Source organism: Aplysia californica, unplaced genomic scaffold (genome assembly GCF_000002075.1).
Source record: "Aplysia californica isolate F4 #8 unplaced genomic scaffold, AplCal3.0 scaffold00403, whole genome shotgun sequence".
Classification (NCBI taxonomy): domain Eukaryota; kingdom Metazoa; phylum Mollusca; class Gastropoda; order Aplysiida; family Aplysiidae; genus Aplysia; species Aplysia californica.
This window is the reverse complement of record NW_004797673.1, coordinates 445,268-458,790: the sequence shown is the minus strand read 5'-3', so window position 1 is coordinate 458,790 and position 13,523 is coordinate 445,268. Positions and strand designations below refer to the sequence as shown.

The following is a 13,523-nucleotide window of genomic DNA, read 5'->3' as shown; positions in this document are numbered from 1 at the left end:
CACACACACACACACACACACACACAAAGTCTGTGTATATGAACTTGTATCTGTGTCTATGTGCCTCACCCTCTTTCTCTATCTATTCTATTCGTGTGTACCTGTGTGAGGATTTGTGTATGTGTGTGTGTGTGTGCGTGTGTGTGTGCGTGTGTGTGTGTGTGTGTGTGTGTGTGTGTGTGTGTGTGTAAGCCTGTGCGTCTACCTTCTTCTCTTGCTCATTCATTCGCTTGCAATAATCGCAAGAATAATAACAGGAACCAAAAAAAGGGTACCCATTTCTGTAAGGTGAGAGAGTAAAAACAAGGAGGATCACAGAGCACGGAGAAGGAAGAGATTCATGCGACGGATTTATGACCAGAGAAGGGGGAAAGCTTGCAGAATAAACCGACAGTTTTAAGACCTGGGAATTGAACGCTGTCAAACTGAGGCGGAACGGTAAAAATTTATAGCCACACAGAGGTGACTGGATTGGTTTAGACGAATTTGTCATGCCTGATCAAACTCATCCTTCAACCCCACCCCCTCTCCTCTGCCCCATTTCCTTTTTGACCACTATTTCTTCCACAGAAATCTTTGATTTTTGAAGCGAATCGAATAATAGTGATAATAATAACACCATGAATGTCGCTTGGTTTACTTCATATGTGTGTTTGTGGCACTGAGAATAATATGTAACACGGTTTAACTTGGTGACACCTCTGCCTTGTCGAGAACTGTAACACAGTTTAACTTGTTAAAATCTCTTCCTCGTCGAGATTTGTAGCCGCTGTTTTTGTTAGGCTAAGTAAAAGTTTTCTCTATTTTATGTCTTGAATTTTTGTGCTATTTTCAAGTTCTGGCAGCTGCGAGTGGGTGTAGCAGAGAGTTCGCAATTGTGTGCATGTGCGTGTGTGCTTTCATCTGAACTGGTAGCTGGTTGGCTTTAGGAAGGTAACCTTTAGGTAAAATGGCGTTTTCCCTATGTAGGCTTGCGTTTGTGCTGTGTGTGTTGCTGTCTCTGCTTTCAAGTTCGGCTGAGGCGATCCAGGGATGTGGAACGAAAAATGGTAAGTGTCAATTTAGTCTTCAATAAAAGAACAAGGATATTCTAGCTTTCGTGGTTGTTGCTGTTGTTGTTGTTGTTGTTGTTGTTGTTGTTGTTGTTGTTGTTGTTGCTTTTGTTATTTTTGTTATTGCTGATTTCGTTGCTTTTTTTATTTTTTCTTGTTGGTAATATTTTTGTCTTTTATTTTTCAAGTTTCATTAACAATGTATTTGAGATATTGATACGCAAAGTATGTGGAAACACTTCTTTTTATTTCTAAAACTGACATTTTTGCTTTCTCTTATATTTGAATTACATCTTTAAGAGCTAGATGACTGTTATCATGGCGATGTTCGTTTGCTCTATCTGTCAAAGGGACAGGTGAAGTGAACTATGACATGTAATGACAAATATATTATATTACATTGTGTTAACTATATTGTTTGAGAATTACATGCATGTTTTTGTGCTTGTGTGTGTGTGTGTGTCTCTGTGTGTGTGTGTGTGTGTGTGTGTGTGTGTGTGTGTGTGTGTGTGTATGTGTGTGTTGGTGTGTGTGGGGGAGGGGGTGGGAGTTGTGAGTGTGTGTGTATTAATTATGTATAAATGTTATAACGTTCAGTTGTGTGATGTAATCAACTGATATATTAGTGCACAGACTTATTACCTAACCCGTGTGTTGTTGCTGTTTTTAAGAATCTAAAACGTGTGTTATTTTTTTCCTAGCCGTCTGCAGCATGACAGGGCAGGTGAAGGGAACTGTGACATTCGGAGAAATACAGGTGAGAATTGTATTCTTTCTATTACATCCATTGTAATTCCGACCTTTCGTTATTGTCCCATGTTCTTCGGGCGCTCAATGATGAATTAAAAAACGGCAGAACAGGGTGCTTAACTCAGATTGTTTATTTCCATAAAAGTAGAACTGAATTATATTTTAAAAACTTTAAAAATAAGCAAATGATAAATGTGTCCCACGCGCTCTTAGGGCATTATACAGTTGCGAGCGTCGTAAAAAGCTTCCAAAAGCAAAAACAAACAACCAATTAAACACACAAGTCCAACAAACAAACAATCGCAAGACGCACGAGCGAGTTTCCATGTTTAGTTCAACTCTCTCATCTCTCAGATTGTTCTGATCCTCCACACAAGGTCAATGCTTAACACTTTGTGGACACGCGTTATGTTCATTCGCGCTTTTTTGAGGCACTTTAAAAAAAAGAAGCATTTTTTGGTTAGTCATACGGAGTTTAAAAAATCTGTGTGCTTTATGTACAAGTTAACAAGGCGAAAATCATGATGCGTGTTATGAAATAACATAAATATGCTAATTAGAGTTTCTTATTTATGTATGATGTTTCAAAATGAGCGCATTATTGGCTTTGGCCTGCTGGTGATCAAGCGTAATAATATAATATGTCCGTTTAAAGACTTAAAATCCAAGGATCGCTTTTGTGAAATTAAAAACTATGTGGAAATCAAAGCTTATTTCATTGAAGACGAAATTAAAAATATATAATAGCAACATTTTGGCTGTATCGACGTATGGTTCAGAGAAATGGAACAAACAAAACAGTTCAACGAAAATTTAAAAGCTTTCAAACAAAATGTTTACGAAGAATTTTACTAATAAAATGGAATTAGTGTATTACAAATAATGAAGTGCTGGAAAGAGCTGGAATTGAAGATATCAACACAACTATAAAAAGGAGAAGATGGAGATATCTGGGACATGCTCTAAGAACGCTGAAGACAAGATTGCCCTATCGGACCTGGTATTTGAAAGTAACTGAAACAAAAAAACGAGGAAGACCAACTGGAAGCTATAGAGATACAATAAGGGATGAGGCAATCACTCAGGCCCTGGATCTGCCAAAATTGGAGAACGTGGCCAAGGGCAGGCAAGTGTGGCGTCGACTGCCCTCGTCTTATGTACCTGGTGGCGGTATAGGAAGAGAGTAAGTAAGTAAGGTCTTTGAAAAGACAACTTTAGCGAGGAATTTGCCACGACTAGTGTTTGTGTTTTAAATTTCTTTTTGATGTTGTTCGTAGCAAAAAGAAAAAAAAAGGATTAGAGTTCGATTCCTGCGAGAAATGTCCACTTCTACAGCGTGGGACAGAGAAGCGCCAAATGTTACACAACAGATGTCGATGTTTTGTTTCTAAATAACACTCGTATATCTTCGTTTCTTTAGGAAGCCTGTATTTGACAACACTGGCGAATAAACATAATTACAGGATTTGCCATGTGTGGTTCGTGCAATGTCCATAAATTCAGAAGTAAAACCCCATCTCCACACCTGAAATTAAAAAAACAACAACAACAGCAACAATAACAACAATAAAAACGACAACAACAACCTCTTCTCGAAGCGAAGAGTTTCTTTTATTACTTAAGTTTTATAAGAGTTTTGTAGAGCTTGAAACACAAAAGGTCATAAAATAAGTGCGAAGATAAGAATGGTTCCTTACTAGAGATTAACATACAAAGAAAAAATGGACAGCAGAAAAGGCGATATATGTTTGATAGGATAGAGGAGCAAACTACAACCGAGCACCTCCCAACTACACTGAAAAACGTCCTTAAAGCATGGCCTCATTTTCTTTTGGTGGGATGTAGGCATCTTTGTGTGTATGTGTGTGTATGTGTGTGTGTGTGTGTGTGTGTATATGTGGGTATATATGCCCGCGCGTCCATGCATGTGTGTATGTGTGTATGTATGTGTATATGTGTCTGTATGTACGTTTGTTTGTGTTTGTGTGTGAGTGTGTGAGTGCATGCTAAATGGATGAAAAGTAAGGAAAAGCCTCATTTCACCCTCACGTCATCACACACGTTATTTTTGTGCCTTTACGTTTCTAATTGTTCTTGTCTCTATAACGCAGGCTCTTCCTTAAGACGTAGACACACACACACACCTACACAGAAGAAGGAAGATATTATTATCTTTCCTTTCACTAACAGATTACAAGATCAGCGAGACTGACGTGTCAACTACAACATGTGGGTGTTCACAGATAAAGAGATCACATGACGTAAATAATAAGCCAGATAATGTGTTAAGAATGGAGAACGGCTCGAAATGACTATTTCTATGTTTTGACGTACGACGTGCTCCATGACATAACTATGTTACGACACGTTGGAATCAGGTGATCATCAATATTTAGGCATATTATTATTTGTCAGAACGTGGTGGAATTAGGCGCCAGTCAATCTTTGGGCATGTGGAGTTTTGGTATCATCTTAAAGCAAGTTCATTTAAATTTGTCTGTCTTTGGAAGAAAAAAAACTATCTACCTTGAAAAGAATTCGAGATATTTCCGATTGCGGGTGGTGAAGTCGCTTGGTTTTGTTGGTAAATTAGTGAGAAATTAGTCGTCAAAGTTTGGTGACTTCCAAAAGGTGGAGTGTCTTTGGAAACTGCAAATTTACATTTATTGTTTAAATGCCTTCCATCAACATTATACAGGAAAATCCTCGCACAGATGTGTACGATTATTTTTTTCTTGTGGGCATTAAATGCGTTGAGTTAAAAAACAACAACAACAAACAAATAAAACAATCGATAAAAATTGCTTAACGTTTCCTCTATTTTATTATTTTGGTGAACCCCTGACTTTATCACGATGCATATAAAGGTATGCCCACGACAGCTTCCTTGAATACCTAATGAGAGTAATGGATAATCTGCTAATTATGACGGTAATGTCACTGATGTTGAAAGGTGTGCAAAAATTACCGATACATACATAAGAGTTGGAAATGTTTACACTGACATTGACACCATCTGGATTTAAGACGTTCTGGGGTCTTCGAAATTAGATGGCAACTACAGTCGGACAATTTTGCTGGCTTCTTGTACGTTTATGTCTTCAGGTACGTTTCACCGGCGTCTGTTGTGTAGCCATTAGGCACTGCGCAGTCACACACGTAAGAAATTAGTTCGATTCCAGTTTGGGTGGGGATTTTGATCCAGTATCATTGTCTTTCTACTAGGATGATACATCTCTCTCAGGCCAGACTGGCCTTGACACGTGGAGTCGGAGCCGACCTCCTTTATCATTGGAATGTATCGATGAGAGCGTAAAACACCTGTATTAAATGAAAACAGCAGCAACAACAACAACAACAACAACAACAGCAACAACAACAACAAACAAAAAAACAAACAGCAACAACATTAACAACAACAAACAATTAAGGTACTTTTTTTTCGAGTTGTCCTTGCTGAACGTAAATACAGAAAACCGATGAGAAGCGAGACGCTGGGGTTATTATAAATACTAGTTCATGTTCTATCAAGGGTTAAAGACAAGGCAAGTAATCCGATTCTTGTAATCCAGTCTTGCTGCCAGAGTCTCTGTTAAGTACACGTTCTGGTCAGTTTAGCATTACTGGTCGATTTGGAGGACAAGATAATTCTGATGTTCGGGATCAGATGGACAGTTGCTGCCCACCCACTGCGACAAGGCCAGGGCGGGGTCTAGGGCACTGTCCTTTTTCTAAGTCAATATATTCTCATCTCATAAAAATTTGAGTGTCTTGTTTTTTAGTAGAGTTTTTTTTTACGCTGCTCGCAACTGCATTATTTTGTTTATATTGAGGTATGATCTCTTGCTGTTTTTGTACCCCGTTACGGGATTTCTTTTTTTTTTTTTTTTTGTTGGTTGGTCTTGTACCTTATGACGTAATTTGTTCTCTTATTGTACCTTTGACGTGATTTTTTTTTTAAATTGTACCCAAAAGGTGATTTTTTTTATTGCTATGCTTGTGCCTTGTCGCGTGATCTCTTGTTCTTCGAGTTCCTTTTCAGACGATTTCTTCTTAACGTTTTACCTTGAAACACAATATCTTTCCTTTTTTTGTTACTTATAACGTCACTTGTAGATGTTCTTATTATATTTAGTATACGGACGTAACTAAATACCATACAATATTATATTTGGTCTCGGGTTATGGTTTTCAAACAAACTCTCATCACGGAAAATGTATATTTGCCCCTATCGACAAATAGGAGCAATATATATTTATTACTGGATTGTATTTAACGTTCTCATGAATATTCTCTGGTTGAGTAATATTTCCGCTCAAACGACTTTCTGATTGGCAATCCTCACCTGACCTAGAAAAAAGACATCGAGTAGACCTTTATGTAACTCCATTACCTACACTTGATAAAGTAACAAGAATTTCATTTCGATCTCAAGGGAAGGCAGTCGAGTGATATGGTGTACGCGCGCGTGTGTGTGTGCTTGTGTTCCTGCTTGCATGTGTGCGTGTGTGCGTGTATATTTGTTTGTATGTGTGTTTGTTTGTTTGTGTGTATGAGTGTGTGTCTCATTTTCTTTCTTCCTTTCTCTTTCTCTGTATCTCTCTGTCTCAGTCTGTCTCTCTGTGTGAAAAAATATGTAATACAGGCAAATGTTTAAATGCTCTAAGCCCAGAAGGCAACCATTTTTTAAAAGAAAAGAGAACATTTTCTTATAACAATTATTGTGCCTACACACACTCACACACATGCACAGACACACACACACACACACACACGCTCTCTCTCTTTCTCTCTCTCTCTCTCTCTCTCTCTCTCACACACACACACACACACACACACACACACACACACACACACACACACACACACACACACACACGCATACACACACTTGCACAAACATAAATGTATAGACTTATATTTATGTATAATGTTAGATTATGTTTATATGACATTTACTAATTGGAATTGTCTGAGGGAGTTCGAGCTTTACTTATTGTTTTTTAAATTAGGTTAGAAAAAGTATAAAAATAAAGTATGGACAAGTTGTGCAGCATGTTCCCAATCGTAGAATACAATATTGTCGTTGGTGAAAGCTTCCGATCTTAATGTGTACTCAAACGCATTTTCAACAGAAAATTCAGTTTATTCAAAACATTTTTCATTTCCTGGAATGAAGACCAATTAGCTTTCCTTTAATTGGAAGCAATACAAATCTGGACCTCTTTTAAAACTTAAAAGGGCGATTTCCCCTTTGGCGAGACATTCATTTGGGCCTTTACGTCCAGACATATCGACCCATTCGTCTATATCTGTTCATATTGAAGCCCCGTTTGTCGCCCCCCCCCCCCACCCCCACGTTCCTGTTTTGTGCGGGTTCTGCTAATCAATATCGGTTGTCTCTGCCGACGACATTTTGGAGTTTTTGGTTTTGGTTTTGGTTTTTGGGGGGTTTTGTTTTTCATTTATATCCTCCTTATGTTTCTTTTTCTTGGGGGTGGATGGACGTTGGAGAGAGAGAGAGAGAGAGAGAGAGAGAGAGAGAGAGAGAGAGAGAGAGAGAGAGAGAGAGAGAGAGAGAGAGAGAGAGAGAGAGACAGAGACACATTAATTAAGGGATAGTAGACAGATAGGTAGATAGATAGATAGATAGATAGATAAATAGAAAGATAAGACAGACAGTGACAGACATATATATACATATATATATATATATATATATATATATATATATATATATATATATATATACATATATTACTAACTTAAACACAGACAGACTAATATTAACTTGATTTCATCAAACTACAAGGTTCAGTCTGGGAGTGGATTTGAAATCGAAAATAACCCTCAGTTATCTATAGCTTGATCAGTAGAATTAGGACAGGACAGTTGACTCTAGTTTCGGATCTGAGAAAAAGTGAGAATGAAAGCAGGTTTGTGTGTGTGTGTGTGTATGTGTGTGTGCGTATGATTGTCTGTATGTATATGTGTTTGTGTGTGTGTGTGTGTTTGTGTGTGTGTGTGTGTGTGTGCGTGTGTGTGTGTGCGTGCGCTCGCTCACGGACGAGCGTGTATGTGCATGTAAGAAATTATGAGTGTGTTCACAACCACTGAAAACGCCAATATTTATACTGTATGGTGGATTAAAAATAGAAAAGAAAGAGAAAAGCGAGGTATTCTAAGGTAATCAAAAATCAAATTTTCACGATATTTTTAAACATGTTTAGGCACTTTTAAGTGGGTGGTAGGCGGGTGCTTTAGTTTCTTTTGTTCTTCTAGTTTTACAGTTTCAGGCATTTATATATATATATATATATAGATATTGTCCTTATCCCTCCTGCATTTTTTCTTAATCTTTTACACTCTAGCAACACCTTCATACTTTGACACTTATGACCTATAAGTGCTACAGTGTCGAAAAAGTCTTACTAAAACTAAACAACGACACACGTAGTATCCTTCTTGGTTAAACTTTTGGTTTTTCTATCTTGTCCTGGTTGGTTTTCTTTCCAAAGACGTAATCTGTTTTCCTTTGAAGAAACTCATTTGGCTTGGTAAATATTTTAAAAACTATTTGAATTTCTTTTTTGTTCCCACGTTCCTTTTTTAAGGTTCGAAGTGCCGTCTCAGAGTAATGAAAATGTATGCCACGATGTGAGTTGTACTAAACGTTTCGGGGAGTTTTCCTTTTCTCATCTTGTAATATTTGCTCAAGCTACCTCTACCTACAGGACAGATTCTACTATAAAGATTGTGAAGTTTGGTGCTTTCTCTCTCTGTCTCTCTCTCTCTCTCTCTCTCTCTCTCTCTCTCTCTCTCTCTCTCTCTCTCCTCTATCTAACGCTCTACCTTTCCTGTTTATTCTAATCTGATCCGCTTTTTTATGTTTATCCACATACGTTGTTGTTGTTTTTTTTAGCTTTCTACCTTAGCCCTATCCGTACGCTCTCGGGTCATTTTGTACCCCCGGGGTTGTATTCCTCCCATATTAGAATACTTCTAGTACGAAGATCTCTTTTCAGTATTTCTCGAAAAAAAATCATTTTGACATATTGCTATGAAAGCGTATGGATCGGATTAACGAGTAATTTCCTGTTTGGAAAATTTCGCCACGTCATATGGATACGATAGTAAAACACGACGTACGGATTGGGTTAAGTCAAAGTTAAGCCCCTAAAACTATGCGGTTTTACTAACTGTATCACAATTCTTTATCACGGGGTCAGTGGTGTAGCGGTAAAACGCTTCATATGAGTATGCAGAGGACCCGTGCTCGATGCCAATATGGGTACATTTTTTTTTTAAATTGAGTATCTCTGTCTTGGTTTTCTGGCTGGGGTGTTGTATCCCCACTCAGTCTGGGTTGGCTTTGACAGGCAGGATCGATGTTCACATCCAAAGTTATCGAAATTTGGTCAATTGTGGTTTAAGAACACCTACAATTGGTCGCTTTTAAGCACAAGGGGGCTATTCCGAAAAATTCTGTTTTAAGAAAATATAATGTAAAGTTTTTCTCCTTGTTCATTTTCTTTAAAAGAGAAGGAGAGTTTTCTTTATAACCAAACAAATATAAACACAAATGAAATCAAATTTCTTCTATGGGTAGGGCAATGCCCACTTTTGGGGTAGGTTAAGATTTCTGGAAAACCCCGAAATCTGGGTTAGCCCGCATGTCACTAAAAGCGACCAATTGAAAACAAAGTAATATTATAATTACATTGTAGTAGTTTGCCAGTCAGTGAATATTGTTGGCGAATGGGTTTCGGGGAAATGTCTTACTTTTATCACGTGTCGATTAAAAAAAACCCTTTAGGTTTGCTATGTGGAGAGTTCTATTATAAATTTATACTTTTTAAAACACCAAATACATACATGTATGCAAACACATCCACACACGGCATTCGCAGAGATATACACACAACTCACAAAAATGCACCTACACGTACCCACATAGGAACACGCATACACACATACATGTACATGTACACAACATATATGCACACACACACACACACACACACACACACACACACAAATACACACACACGCACACACATCTAAACAATACATGCAAATGCAATACACACAAATACAATACATACAAATACACACACACACACACACACAAACACAGAAAACACACACATAAACACATAACACGCACATATAGATACACAAACACATCTAAACAATACACACAAATACACACACAGACACACACAAACACACACACACACACACACACACACATTCTCTCACACAAACACACACACAAACACACATTCTCTCACACAAAAACACACACAGACACACACACACACATTCTCTCACACAAACACACACACACACATAGACACACACACACACATTCTCTCCCACAAACACACACACACACACACACACACACACACACACACACATTCTCTCCCACAAACACACACACACACACACACACACATTCTCACATGAAGACAGAATAAAACGCTAACGGCGCCTCTGGGAAGCTGCTGTTAATCGGGCGCTATCTGAGTCCAACTTGCCGTGAATCACGGGCCTTGATCAATCATTGATACCCCGAGAGGGATTAGCGCGACAGAAAGCCAGGCGAGCTCGACAAATTTCCAACGTTAAATGCAACGGATTTTAAACCCCCTCTAGCATTCACCGCGTAATTATGTTTCCCACACACGAGGGAAGCCATTAGAAGCAAAGGAAGACACTGCGCTCTAATGTGCTTAAACAAGATGCGAACCTAATTTTGAAGCATTATTTCGACACTTCAACTGTTAGATTTATTAAGTTCTTGCACTTTGTTGAAGTGCACTGGAAAGCGACTACTCTGCAAAAGTGTTTTGTAGACATGTGTGTTTCTTCCCGTATTTCCTTCCTGCGATTTCAAAATTAAGAAATAACAAATTCATTACAATTAACAACCTCACAGATCGTAATTTAGTTTATCACAATCACATTAAAGGAAAAGGGGTGGCTACACCATCGATATCCTGATTGGGGTCAAAATTATGGATTTTGAGATGAAAGCATGTTTGGCTTCTTCAGCATCTCTTACAACTATTTCAGTGCATTTGTACCCCGTAAAGTCCACTTTTTTCACGTACCAGGCATGTAAGACCCACAATATCTTCAAAAAGTAAAGTCAGTCTTTTATTTTTCATTACCATCCGTTTTCTCAAAACGCTGTTTTCCTATAATATACTTTTTTTTTAAAGTTCACATTTTTAAAAATCTAACGTTCTTTAATTATTCACAGAATCAAGAAAAGATGAAACACTAAAATTGTGTGCTTGTTGAATTTTCAATATAATTATAGAATAGACTTTTCTTGGTAGTTTCAGGAGAGTGTATTTTCACGGATTTTTTGCTAACTCAAGAAACAAATTCATTAGAAATGTTCTTATTTGTTTGGGAAAAATTCAACATTCAGTTTTGTAAATTTATTGTCTGCTAACAAGAATGCAAAATAACAACCAATGTTCATAAGAAAATAGTGAGGTAATCACTGTATAAGACATGTCAGCAAAATCCAATATGGCCGCACTCTCAATAGCAATACATTTTTTCCCGTCAAAATTTGACTGTGGATTTGATGGCTCCTCACAATGTTTGTTACAATATGTGTGAAATTTGGTAAAATTTGGTCCTCTAATAAGCTAGATAGCCTTCAGGTGCACCTCCCATCCCCCCACCCCCCTCTTAACTGTTTGACAACAAAAATGAAGCGTCAGAAAGTAGCAGGGGCTGACAATACGTCTCCACCTAGTTGGCAATCATTATAATATGTAGTCTATATTATCTACTTCTACATCTATTTCTATATCTCTATATATAATATCTATATCTACATCTATCTCAATCTCAATTTCTATCTATCTATCTATCTATCTATAGATAGATAGATAGATAGATAGATAGATAGATAGATAGATAGATAGATAGATAGATAGATAGATAGATAGATAGATAGATAGATAGATAGATAGATAGATAATGTATAAAATATATTATATATATATATATGATCAACAATGGGGTTGTTTAGGTTTCCTTCTACTGTTAAATTAATCACTACAATCCCACTTAATATAATATCAATCACGTATCAGCTGTTTTAATTTCCGGCACTGCCTGTATTCTGACATGTGTCTCTTACTATTACTCAGCGCACTGTTCTTATCGCCTGGTTTGTTGTGATGGCGAAGTATGATAATATCAAAGTCAAAGTCATATCTATTCTAAGGACAAAATGGCAATGATAGATAGATAGATATATAGATAGATAGACAGATAGATAGATAGATAGATAGATAGATAGATAGATAGATAGATAGATAGATAGATTGATAGATAGACAGATAGATAGATATATATATAGATTGATTGATAGATCTCCGGGAACGCTGCTTCAGACGAAAGAACATTGAACTCGGGGACTTTGGGCTCTACAATGACAATGTTCTACAATGACAATGTTCTACAATGACAATGTTCTAACTGTTAACGGTTGATTGTTCTATGTTGCTTTTCTTTTGAAGGTTTTTATTCGGCACGGGCTAACCATCAACACGTAGGCCGCACTAAAAATGATAATAATAATAATAATAGATAGCATTTGTATAGCGCATATCCCCGCTCAACAGCAGGCTCTATGCGCTTTACACTATATTATTACCCCAGCAGACCATAGAACACTCCGAAACATTCTCAGCTTCCCGGGAAGCATACAGTGCGAGCAGCCGATTAAGCGCTCAAACACTAACAAACTGACACGATCTTTCGCTGTCTATAGCCGGGTACCCATTCCCACCTGGGTGAAGTGAGGAAAATTCGTGTAAAGTGCCTTTCCCAAGGACACAACGTCGGGCCCCTGACGGGATTCGAACCCACGACCTTACGGTTGCGAGTCCGAGAGCCTAACCACTAGGCCACCGACGCCAGAAGTATGAAGTTGGTCGAATAAGCTCGGAATGGACTTTTACAGAAATGCGTAATGAACAATAACAAGGGTGGAAACCAATTTAGCCTCTCCAACCTCAGCCCCCCCCCACCCCCGCCCCCCCCCCCCCGTAAACCCCAAACAGTAACAAACAAAACAACCCAAAAAAAAAACAACAACTCTGCCCCCACTTTTGTTCTCCCCACTTCATTTTTGACATAGCTCACCCAGGGTTTCCACTCTCACAGGGGCCACATCTGGGTCGCCTTGAGGTCGTTTGGTAACATCGTTTATAAGGGTTTTTTAAAAAAAAATGGGCCTAGGAAGAGGAGGAAACGGCGGGAGGGGGAAGTCGGTTTAATTTAGTTTTAACATAACATCAGATCTCCATCCGATCTTCATAACTTTGTGACTTGACGTCATACTTTTGTGTTTACAGAAATCCAAATTCAAACAAAGCACGAATTGTTGTCCAGTTTGGAAGGAAACCCATCGACCCGAAAATGGTCATTTAGTGCACAGCTTTAAAAAAAAAAAAAAGACTGAAAAAAACCCAAAAAATTCACCGCGGAGGGAACGGAGTGGTTTTTCAAAACAAGCAGAAAATCTCGTAACAGTGGTGAGTTTTTTGTGTGCAAAATAAAATAGGTTGCCCTTTGGGCCCTCTAAAAGGGATTTTAAAGAAGCCCGGAGAAATCGGGTTAAGGTCCTTCTTAACCCTGTTTGAACCCGGCTTGTCCCATTATGGGCCGCCCGAGGGGAAGAC

The 13,523-nt window shown here is 38.1% G+C and overlaps 1 protein-coding gene across 1 annotated transcript in view; it reads left to right on the top strand.

The window, feature by feature from the left end:
- The first annotated feature begins 637 nt into the window (after positions 1–637).
- Positions 638–13,523, top strand: part of LOC101863761 (uncharacterized protein DDB_G0283357) — a 39,333-nt gene continuing 26,447 nt past the window's right edge. Inside the window, exons 1-2 of the mRNA XM_013085756.2 lie at positions 638–1,049; positions 1,754–1,809. Coding sequence (XP_012941210.2) covers positions 950–1,049; positions 1,754–1,809 — 156 coding nt within the window. The 5' untranslated portion in view covers positions 638–949. The remainder of the gene's footprint in view (positions 1,050–1,753; positions 1,810–13,523) is intronic.